Source organism: Herpailurus yagouaroundi, unplaced genomic scaffold (genome assembly GCF_014898765.1).
Source record: "Herpailurus yagouaroundi ecotype Mexico unplaced genomic scaffold, PumYag 203, whole genome shotgun sequence".
Taxonomy (NCBI): domain Eukaryota; kingdom Metazoa; phylum Chordata; class Mammalia; order Carnivora; family Felidae; genus Herpailurus; species Herpailurus yagouaroundi.
This window is the reverse complement of record NW_024412434.1, coordinates 20,481,866-20,494,044: the sequence shown is the minus strand read 5'-3', so window position 1 is coordinate 20,494,044 and position 12,179 is coordinate 20,481,866. Positions and strand designations below refer to the sequence as shown.

The 12,179-nt window shown below is 42.0% G+C and overlaps 1 protein-coding gene and 1 long non-coding RNA gene across 15 annotated transcripts in view; one reads left to right on the top strand and one right to left on the bottom strand.

The window, feature by feature from the left end:
- Positions 1-12,179, bottom strand: part of DCLRE1C (DNA cross-link repair 1C) — a 77,593-nt gene that overhangs the window by 19,577 nt on the left and 45,837 nt on the right. For all 14 annotated transcript variants that reach the window (XM_040451341.1, XM_040451342.1, XM_040451340.1 and 11 more), the window contains 4 exons: positions 8,856-8,957; positions 5,592-5,728; positions 5,009-5,063; positions 400-488 (listed from right to left, as the gene is read on the bottom strand). In XM_040451341.1, the coding sequence (XP_040307275.1) occupies positions 400-488; positions 5,009-5,063; positions 5,592-5,728; positions 8,856-8,957 (383 nt within the window). The remainder of the gene's footprint in view (positions 1-399; positions 489-5,008; positions 5,064-5,591; positions 5,729-8,855; positions 8,958-12,179) is intronic.
- LOC121014785 (uncharacterized) lies at positions 3,020-12,174 on the top strand. Its single transcript, XR_005783418.1, has 3 exons — positions 3,020-3,032; positions 6,792-6,794; positions 12,007-12,174. It is a non-coding gene; the product is annotated as an uncharacterized LOC121014785 (long non-coding RNA).

Sequence of the window (12,179 nt, the reverse complement as noted above, 5' to 3'; positions counted from 1 at the left end):
TAAGTACTACAGTGACACCTGGCATTCAGGGAATACAGTATGGCTAGCTGATTACTCTCACCTGTTTAATGGGGTTGACTTATCTCTTACAAAATCTCAAATTTGATCTCTTCACTCTAGAGTTTGGAAGCTAAGGCACAGTGATGATAAAATACAAGAGTGTGTAAATACAGCCTGCCCTTTCTCTTGAGGGCCTCAATGCCAACTGTGCCCTTATGCCAGACTCCCAGCAGCCTTTAGGATTATCTATAACATACCCACTGGAAGAAAGCCATCATGCTCCCAACCAGACACGTATTTACAGCCATCTTATGTCCTGGCCCCTGTTCTCAGACCCGAAACTATCCTCTGCATCCATCGTGTTCAACGACACAAATTCCACAAGTAGCAATTACTCACATTTCTACAACTTTATCCATAGTTGTGCCTATTGGAATGACATTGGGATACACATTCACAGGACAGATGTAGCTCAAGAAATCTTTAACCTAGAAGAAGGAAAATAAAATGGATCGATTATCTCTGCGGTGAAAAATGTGGGTATTATGGACAGAAACAAAAGGGTGGCCAGGAGAAAGAGCAGAACTTTCTCATGGTGTGGTTCTCACTACTAGCTGCACATGGGGATCACCTGGGGGCCTCTATTAGAGGAGAAAGAAATCTCCAACTCTGAGACCCCATGCCCAAAAGTCCTTTTGATACTCCGCTACAGTGGGGGCTGGGATTCAGGATATTGAAATGTTCTTCAGGTGATTCTGTTCCACAGAAAGGACTAAGAATCACTGACTAATGGAACTCAAAGATTCTCTATTTCTTTAAAATGCATTAGTTTCCTTGTCTAAGAAAGTCACCCATAATTAACAAATTCCCTTCAAGTAAATTAGAATTAAGTGGAGTATTTAGTACACACAAAAAAGCAAGCTCTTCGAATTACATTTCTTTTCTCCAACAAATAAAATAAGAAAATTACATCTTCCAGGATGCTTGATTTGTTGTAATGTTTTTCTCTAGAGGACAACTACATGCAGAAATTTCATGAATAACTTGATTTTCTGCAAAGCTCAGAATGCTTGACAGAGAAACTCTGCCGCTATTCCTCAAAACAACTCTGTAACCCAGACAAGTTTCAGCTTTGTCATTTATTAGATCTTGGTGACCTTGTGATCTTGGTTAAGTTACCGAAAGTCTCTAAGTGTTAGGGTCTTCATCTAGAAGTATAAATGAGATAACGCATGTCAAGTGCTTGGCCTGTTACCAAGCTGGCATATATTTAACATTCAATGAAATTATCCATTACAGGGGCCCTTGGGTGGGTCAGTCAGTTGAGTGTCCGACTTCAGCTCAGGTCGTGATCTCGCAGTCTGTGGGTATGAGCCCCGCGTCAGGCTCTGTGCTGACAGCTCAGAGCCTGGAGCCTGCTTCCTATTCTGTGTCTCTTTCTGCCTCTGCCCCTCCCCAGCTTGTGCTCTGTCTCTGTCTCTCTCTCAAAAACATATGAACATTTAAAAAAAAAAAAAAAAAAACTCTGAAAGCACATTAAAAAAAATTATCCATTAAAAAAATTATAATGACAACACAAAGGTTTTTTATTCCCTTCTGCAAATGGGGAGGCTGAGTTCTAAGTAATCATTAGAACCCAACTTTTTTTTTTATTTAAAAAATTTTAATGTTTATTTTTGAGAGAGAGAGAGAAAGAGAGAGCTGGGACGGGGCAGAGAGAGAGGGAGACACAGAATCCAAAGCAGGCTCCAGGCTCTGAGCTGTCAGCACATACCCATAACCGTGAGATCGTGACCTAAGCTGAAGTCAGACACTTAGCTGACTGAGCCACTCAGGCACCCCAGAACAACTTTTTCAAATACAGAACCAAATCAAAAGAGGTAGGAATCTAGGAATTATCAATAACTCCGTATTAAAATAAAGTGGCTACCTTACTGAAAACAGGAGAGGAAAACAAGACCCATTCATTCTTCAGATAGATTTCATAAGCAAATTCTCCTGCACTTTCAGAGCAGGCATGCAAACAGAAACTATTATTTACCGGCCCACAACTTTTACGATTTGTATAATTAATTCAAAGCTGAGGCTAGCAGAAATCTGAGGCTTGTCAAGGCAACAGGGATAAAGAAAGTAATGTCAACCTATACCAGAAATGATTCACTTCTACTTAGAAATGAAGTAGACACAGGAGACAAGAGACACCCACTAGAGAGCCACCGTTTGTCACCTGTACAAGCTGATGTCGTCACATCAGATGCCTGCCTTAAAACCATTCACAAACACCGTCCATTCTCATTACCTGCAGGGGTTATGTTCTCGAGGTCTAGAATTAGCAAACACTAGGGGCACCTGGGTGGCTCAATTGGTTAAGCATCCAACTTCCACTCAGGTCACGATCTCCCAGTTCATGGGTTTGAGCCCCACATTGGGCTCTGTGCTGACAGTGCAGAGCCTGCTTGGGATTCTCACCCTGCCTCTCTGCCTCTCTCCCTCTCTCTCCCTCCCCCCTTTCTCTCTCAAAATAAATAAACTTAAAAAACATTAGAATTAGCAAACACTGAACCACACTCCTGAGGAAAAGAAAAGGTTCCAGTGGACCTCTGGTCACAGTGTCTCTGTGAGCCCATCAATGCATCACCTTGTTTTCTGTGGGTTTCTGTTTAAAGACACCTACTTAATTCGTACTGTTGATTCATTACTATTGAACTCATACCCAACAGCACCATAACTCCTGTCTGTAAAAGCTTATCAAACACATGTATTTTCTCCATAAGGCCCACCCTTGCCTCTGTGCATGCTTAGGAACGCTACACAGCACCCCAGCCTCGCACTTAGGGGGTTCTAAACAGGAAGTCCCCAGCAGAAAGCACAGAAGTGTGTTCAACACAGCGCTAAACCGACTGCAAAAGGACACCTGTTAGCCCTGAGCTGAGCGGAGAGGGTAAGTACCACCCAATTCCGAAATTGGGAATATGTATGTCGTTAACCCCTTTCCCAACATTCTGCTAGGCATGTCTGCAAACAGCCATGCAGTGCTGTGACTATTATTTTGGGGTCACAAATTTTAGTGAACAGGTGAACCTGGAAATAATCCACAAATAAGGAGAATCAGCTGTATTTAGACAACAAAACTGACAGGAAATGATCCTTAAATCTATTTATGTTTATAAATCTAATTCAGCATGATTCTATACTTAGGATATAGGCTTATGAATAGAGTTTTCGGGAAAGCAGGTCTCCCCACCGCAGAGCTCAAAGCGACCCTCCGCTGTGTGTGATCACTGGTGCTGACCCAGGGGGAGTGGGGAGGGGCAAGGGCGTTCAGCCACTTCGTGTCTGCTTACACACCAGGGAAATATCTCCTTATTGGAACGTAATTGCATCAAATCCCAGGAAAGCTTATGCTTCCCAACTTGGGTGCTAACTACACCAAAGGAGTGAAAGGGGCCAGATGTAGCCCTGAGTGAGAAGTAAGGCCTACGCTCTTCACCAACGAGACACCTGCCCCGTGGCTGAGACAGCAAGGATACCAGCCATTGAAGGATGGACAGGAAGGGACCCCGATGCTGAGCCCGATGCCAACCAAAGACAGATCCCCAGGAGGGGACTCTGACAACAACATGAGATTTCAGGATAAAATGGGGGAAGAACACATTAACTAAAATCTATCATCACAGTGAATTCCTTCCAAGCTGCTCTTGGATAACCTATTTGCACCTGAAAGGTAAGGTCAGATATTTCATAGACGCCCCTGTGATGTTTTGATAATATGCTAGTCATTTACAGTACTATGGCTGACTTGATAAGAATGCCACTACCTGGAGCTCTGGAAGAATCCACCTGTTCAAATCATTAACACATCCACGGCTCACTGCTGCAGTGCTGTAACCACATATCCCAAATACAAAAATAATAGTTACCAGGGAAATCAATTTTTTTTTTAATTTCTTTTTTACATTTATTTATTTTTTGAGAGACAGAGAGAGACAGAGCACAAGTTGGGGAGGGGCAGAGAGAGAAGGAGACACAGAATCCGAAGCAGGCTCCAGGCTCTGAGCTGTCAGCACAGAGCCTGACGCAGGGCTCGAACCCACAAACCGTGAAATCATGACTCGAGCCAAAGTCGGAGCTTAACCAACTGAGCCACCGAGGAGCCCCCAGGGAAATCAATTTTTAAGTGCTGCAATGGTCAAACTAAAATTATGTGGGACTTAAAGTGTCATTCAAAGTCTGCTTTTATATACCTTTTTTTTCCTGGCACATACACAGAATCACTAAAACTCAGCACTTAGAAGATGCTAGCATTTACTTTGGAAGTGCGTGAGGAGTTTGCAAATAAATCACACGTATCAACTTCCACTGTAGTAGGTCAATTTCCTATATAAAGAGGATCCTAACAAAACCATTTAATAGGCCTTCTTCAACTGAGTCATTCTAATACAGTATACATCCTTCTTAAGGACGAGGTTTTTATCTCAGTCACTTTGATTCTTCCCCAATTGATGAATGTTCAGGACTATTTTTTAAATAGCTTTCCAGCGCAAATTTTAGAAGAGACCAAAACTCTGGACAGCACCTTAAGGCCACCCATAATGGTTTTATCTATAGTGCTCCTTCGGATAAGCTTTATAGATCCTCTTAAAAAGATAACAATAAAATTTTAAAATTAAAAAGGATTTATGATCCTCTCATGACGACTGAAAACAACAATTGAAGTGGGGAAGTTAAAATACATGCAGGAAGCAAGACAGGAAGAAAACCTTAATCATACGAATTCTTCTGTGTTTAGGCTGAAAACAGGTGCTAATAGCAATTTCCTTTGTGCTTGGTAAACACAGCTCATCTACTGAGATATCTTCCCTAAATTTCCTTCAGAAAAGCCACAACAAATCTTAAGCAACAGAAAAAGAGATCCCTCTGGCAGCCAAGGGGTTAGACTGCTGCCATCCAACATGAATGCCACCGAAGTAGTTGGCAATGGGGTTCTGAGGATGTGGGATCCTCTTACCTCACTGTAGGAAGAGTGAAAAGAAAAACAAGCTCTGTATGAACTCTCTCCAGTCCTAAAAGGAAAGGAAAACACAAAATTTTAGAGGTCTTTTATCAAAACTAAGCTACGTTTTAAATTTCATGCCTTCCCATCTTCCGCTATTCCGGTATGAAATCACCCTATAATCAAGGGTTTCTCCCTGGGACAAGAGCGACCTCTTTCCAGAAACATAAAGATTTGTGGACATTGTGAATACCCGGTATTAAGGAAGTGTTGCTACAATATGCTGATCATTATGCCCCTCAGCTCCACCAAGGGCTTCTGGTTCCCCACAAGGTCAACTCACTCCCAAGTGAGGCCAAACAAGACGCCTTCACTCTCGAGCCACCCACTGGAGCAGACCTCAGGAAATTTAGACAGGAGACAGGTTTTGGAAGCAGAACCTCTTTAGCGTTTAAATTTCAGAAGTCCTTTCCCACAATTATAATACATCCCCCTCTTTGGGTTAGGCTAGTTTTGCATTTAAACTAAAATAAAGCACATAATTTGCCTCAAAAGCAAGGTTTCTCTCAAAAGACCTATGACATTGCTGCTTTCTTACCTCACAATTACATTTGTTTTTCTGGTCCTTTCTCCAAACCACATAGTGGATGGCTTAATGCTGATTGTGTGGAGTGGAATTGTATTTTTGGAAATATTTCCACAGGGTAATTTATTCCAATGAAAATATTCTTCTGCCTAAAAAGATTTCAAAAACCGAAAAACAGTTCCACGTTTTCAACAAATCTGTTTGTGGGCAGGGTCTCAAAAACAAATGCTGTGATAAGTTTACAGACATGAAATGAAAAAGCACACATGAGGAGATAATCAGATAATTCCAAATTTAGAAACATTCTGCGGAACTGGCCTGGACTCTTCAAAAATGTCAATGTCCTGAAAGAAAAACAAAATGTGGGAGATTTGATCTACACTTGAGACTAATGAGGCCACAGTAACCACAACGCACATTGTGACCTTCACCAGGGGTGCCCGGCTCCCCCTCCATACACTAAAAACAGGACACTACTATACAACTGGGGGAACTGTGAATACAGGCTACCGATCATCCAATTTTTTCAAAATACAGTTAGAGAATAAAGCAAAAAAAAAAAAAAAAAAAAAGCTGAAAGACAATGGGACTATTTTCCCAAAGACATCACGTTTAGACAGGGGTCCTGCAAAACCATTAGCACTCAGTGCAGACCCAATGTCATCAAGGGCCTTTGGTGCGTGTGCTGAGGAGGAGGAGGGCTGCAGGGGTGCACCAGGGCTCTGCGAGCCATGAGCAGTACTCCTGAGCCGTGAGCAGTACTCCCGAGGCCGCGTGACCTAAGAACGAAGCCGCTAGAAGGAGTGTTTCAAGGCAGGTAGCCATGCGGGAAGTGGCAGGAGTGACCGTTGCCAATTTAGCTACTTCATGGGATGCAAGAAAACTCAGAGCAAAGAGAAATATGCCAATTTACAGGGCTTGTAAGGACCAGAGGCTACAAGTCCAACAGAAAAGGGACAAATAAGGGGCATCTGGGTGGCTCAGTCAGTCAAGTGCCTGATTGCTGATTTCAGCTCAAGTCATGATCTCATGGTTCGTGAGTCTGAGCCCCGCATCGGGCTCTGCTCTGACAATGTGGAGTCTCTCCTCTCAATCTCGCTCCCCTGTGCACTCTCAAAAAATAAATAAATAAACTTTAAAAAAAAAAAAAGGGGGACAAAATAGTTGCTATTCGTATGTACATGACTTTGATCCATCCGTAAATTCAATGAGTGTGTGTGTGTGTGTGTGTGTGTAGACACACAAACAAAAGAATGAAACTGATGACTCGAGTCATAATATGCAGCTTACCAATTATCAAAATAATCTCTTACCTTGTAGCTATCCTACAGTGGTCTGAAGTAGAATATTCCATGCTGTAGATAAGAATTCTTTTTTTTTTTTACATTATGCTTTACTTTAGGGCTGATCAAGTTTACGTTAGGTTTTCGGGTGACAGAGCCAATGTTACTACCACAATGAGTATTTAAGTATATAAATGCAGTGTTTACTAAAATAAAAATTATTCAGCATCTGATTGCTCAGATATTTGAAATCTTAGGGGAAAATTATGATGACGCAAACCCCAGCTTCTGAAGATCATGATTTAATATTTGCGATGCTGAATGACTATATAAAATGAAATGAAACAAAATGTTGAGGGCAAATCCAAAATTTAATACCTGACGTTGAATAACAGAAGGGCTTTTAATAAATGAAGGGAGTTCTAGGGCGGCATTCAAAAATAAATAACAAAAATGGGAATGCATGCTGGTGCAGCCACTCTGGAAAACAGTTTGGAGGTTCCTCAAAAAACTAAAAATAGAACTACCCTACGACCCAGCAATTGCACTACTAGGCATTTATCCATGGATACAGGTGTGCTGTTTCACAGGGACATATGCACCCCCTTGTTTATAGCAGCACTATCGACAATAGCCAAAGTATGGAAACAGCCCAAATGTCCATCTAGGGATGAATGGATAAAGAAGATGTAGTGTGTGTATATATATATATATAGAGAGAGAGAGAGAGAGAGAGAGAATGGATAAAGAAGATATAGTGTATATATATATATGTGTGTGTGTATACACACACACACACACACACACACACACAATGGAGTATTACTCGGCAATCAAAAAGAATGAAATCTTGCCATTTGCAACTACGTGGAACTGGAGGGTATTATGCTAAGTGAAATTAGTCAGAGACAGATAAAAATCATATGACTTCACTCATATGAGGACTTTATGAGACAAAACAGATGAACATAAGGGAAAGGAAAGAAAAATAATATAAAAACATGGAGGGGGACAAAACAGAAGAGACTCATAAATATGGAGAACAAACTGAGGGTTACGGGAGGGATTGTGGGAGGGGGGATGGGCTAAATGGTTAAGGAGCACTAAGGAATCTACTCCTGAAATCATTGTTGCACTATATGCTAATTTGGATGTAAATTTTAAAAAATAAAAAAATTTTTAAAATAACAAAAATAAATAACAAATGAGTTGCAAAGACCTAGAAATGCTCATTTGAAATTGGACTAGTAAGAGATAAAACTATTTCAAAATCTGAAGCAAAGTTATATCTAGCTATTTATCTCAAATGAGTAGAAGAAAAGTAGTTTACAAATGTGCACATAGGTCATGAGTCTCAAACATATATCGTAATGGATTATAAATGTTTTCTTAAATCATAAGCACTAACATATTAATTTCATGATAAATACATTAGTCACTACATAACTCATTACAAATAAATATGTATCAAATGTATATGGATATATTTCATTAAGAACCCTGGGGGTCTGGGGGCGCCCAGGTGGCTTAGTTGGTTAAGCGTCCGACTTCAGCTCAGGTCATGATCTCGTGGTCTGTGAGTTTGAGCCCCGTGTCAGGCGCTGTGCTGTCAGCTCGGAGCCTGGATCCTGCTTCAGATTCTGTGTCTCCCTCTCTGTCTGCCCCTCTCCTGCTCCCACTCTGTCTGTCTGTCTGTCTGTCTGTCTCTCTCTCTCTCTCTCTCTCTCTCTCACAAAAAAAATCAAAATAATAAAAAAAAAAAAAAAAAAGAACCCTGGGGGTCTGTGTCTATTTGCTAACGTGGTTCACGGCAAGGAGCACTGGAATGTCTCAGTGCATGGCCTCAGGCTAACGCCGTCGGGTCTCTGCCTCAGTTTTCACATGTGTAAACTGAAGGGCCTAGGAAATGGGATTTCAGGGGTGCCTTCTGGACCTAAAATTCTGCTTTTCATGCATCACACCAACAATAAGAAACACAGTTTATACTCTGTACCTTCGGATGGCGACAGGCATGGATCTGAGTATTCCGGTCTGTTGTGAGGTGATGAAGAATGTCGGGCATGTTCCTAAACATGTCTAATTTGTCCACATGAACCTGAGGAAAATAACACAGATGAACATGTTGTTTGAGTTGTAGTTTCTATAAAGAGGTTGTTCAAGGCTAATTACGGCAAATTATCCACTTAGTGAACTCTCTCTTCTTTCTTGAAACCTAGTTTTTGGTTATTTCAGTGCACCCTGGCATCCTGTCAGGACGTCAACAAAGTACAAACATCATATTTGCACCAGTCAGCCTTAGCGCCTATTGGTGGTGGTAATAAAAAATTCTGGACGCCCAATTGGTGGACTTCATTGAATCACGCTGATGCAACTGACCCCGAACAACACGGGTCGGGGCGCCATTTTTGACCCCGACAGTCAAAAATCCACATAACTTTCTACTCCCCAAAAACTTAACTACTAACAGCTGATGTTGAGCAGAAGCCTTACCAGTAACATAAACTGTCCATTAGTACATATTTCGTATATGTATCACATACCATACTCTTACAATAAAGCAAGCTAGAGAAAAGAAAACGTTATTCAGAAAATTGTAAGAAAGAGAAAATACACTTAGAGTACCGCACTGTATTTTTCTATCGAAGTATAGTTGACACACAACGTTACATTAGTTTCTGGCGTACAATGTAAGTGCTTAGACAACTCTGTGAGTCTATACATTATACTATGTTCACTACAAGTGTAGTTACCATCTGTCACCATACATTACTGTCTGGGATACAATACTGTATTTACCAAAGAAAACCCACGCATCAATGGACCTGTGCAGTGCAAACTTGTGTTGTTCAAGGTCAACTCTACTGTCCTTCAATCCATCAAGAGTCATTCAAATAATATTTATTGTACGCCTACTGTGTGTCAAGCTTAATTCTAAATATCAGGTATATAGCTGAACACAGCAGATGAAAACAAGAATCACTGACTTGTGAAGACACATCCCCCGCATGCCATGGTAAGTAAGGGCAGTTGGTGGGGGGAACACAGCTGGAGTGGGAAGCAGAGACCCAGAAGCCCCTTACCACACGCCCCTTTACTGGATTAACAGGGGGAGGGGCAGATGCAGAAAAACAAAAAAAACTTGAGCCACCTGTAGAATTTTAAGGTAGTCTTTATTGTTTTAAATTGTTAAACCAGTGTGTCTGTTTTTCGTGAAAGACTCTCTTCTACACATGGGCCTGGGTGGCTCAGTCAGTTAAGCCGACTCTGGATTTCGGCTCAGGTCATAATCTCAGTTTACGAGTTCGAGCCCTGCCTCGGGTTCTGAATGCCGGAAGTGCAGAGCCTGCTTGGGATTCTCTCTCTCCCTCTTTTCTTCCCCCAAACTCTCTCAAAATAAACAAACATTAAAAAAATTCTCTTCTTCAAAGTAAGTAACATGTACCTCAGTTGATATTAGGACTACAAAATGGCAAAAAAAGTAGTCATTTTGAAGTCTGATTAACAACAGATTAGGATAATGTCAAATCACTGTGGGTAATTTATACCAAGACAAGTATAAAAAGAATCCAAGCACAATTGCTTACTTATCCTGTGGCCTATTCCGCTCCCTCCCCGTTTACTAATGACTAACAAGAAGTAACAACAAATTTGCTTTTCTGGACTAAGTAGGAGACTAAAAGGGGTAAATTTTGAGATGTATAGACAGAGATACAGAAACTTCGATCCTCAACAAAAATAAAGGGGCCTGAAAAGTTGCCACAGATCATCTCTGAAGCCTCCCTGTTGCCCCTTTTTAAACTCCTGGTATGAAACGGTTTCCTTCCCCTACAGAGGGATTAAAGAGCCTCAGAGAGGGCTCACTCCAGGTGACTCTGAGGTCACCAGGTCACCACCAGAGGCTGCTCTCCCCTGTCCCTGGCCATTCCTCAGCCTCCTGACCAGGAGCTTCCTGCCTTCTCTATTTCACATGCACAAAAATGTACGAGACAAATTAGGGACTGAGAAGCAGCTGCCATCTCTGTATTTGGCCGAGACAGGACACGAGGAGACATACGGCAGATAATATAGATAAGTGCGTGCATATACACACAACCTGTTACCGCTGTGATTTTAATTTAAAAAGCCAGGAAGCCTGGGTGGCTCAGTCAGTTAAGGGTCAGACTTCAGCTCAGGTCATGATCTCACGGTTTGTGAGTTTGAGCCCTGTGTCGGGCTCTGTGCTGACAGCTTGGAATCTGGAGCCTGCTTCGGATTCTGTGTTTCCCTCTCTCTGCCCCTCCCCCACCTCAAAAATAAACATTAATCTGAAAGGACACTTTAACACCAAAACAACAGGAAGGACAATCTCAGAATGAAAGCAAATCCTTCCCAAAATGGAGAATTGGCAACTTTACACCAATGTATTTGGACAGAAAGACCTAAGGAAGGACAAAATTAAGGAAAGAAGGACTAAGGGAGTCAAGACTTATAGAGGAAGTGAGGGAGGAATGTTTTAAATCTCAAATGCAGAAAAGCTAGATCTTTTTTATTTTACTGAATTACTCTGTGTATAATTCAGTTCTGGGCACACGTTTGTCAGCTGGGGGATCCATGTTACGAGGCCCAAACCGAAGTGGAACTTCAGTGTCCAACTAGCCAGGGCGCCTGGGTGGCTCAGTCCGTTGAGCAAATGACTCCGGCTCAGGTCATGATCTCATGGTTTGTGAGTTCGAGCCCCGCACTGGGCTCTGAGCTGACAGTGTGGAGCCTGCTTGGGATCCTCTGTCCCCCTCGGCCCCCCCCCCCCCCGCGTGTGTGTGCTCTCTCTCTCTCTCTTCTCTTAAAAAATAAATAAGTAAAAAAAAAAAAAAAGTCCAACTAGCTCCAGCACTTTGTTTTATTCAGAGTCTTTCCCAAACCTCCATCTTCTCTGAGGGGACGAGAGCACCAGCCACGTGCTTAGCAGCCACATTCCCACGCCGGGCTCTGTTGCTCAGTTCCAGAGCCCGGCACACAGAACCATGGGCAAGGGGACAGGTGAAAACTCCCCGCCAGCCTCATCTGACACGGATCCACCCACAGGATTTGGGGCTCTAGGACAGTGGTTTTCACACACCTTGACCATGACCTTCAGTAAGAAATAGATTTCCCAGTACACACAACAGACATGCATGTGTCTGATTCCCTACATAAACTGTCACAAAACGATAATCACTCTGACTGCAAGCAATACACTCAGATAATTTCTAGTTCGAGATTCTTTCTTTTTTTTTTTTTAATGTTTATTTATTTTTGAGAGAGAGAGACAGAGTGAGAGCGGGGGAGGGGCAGAGAAAGA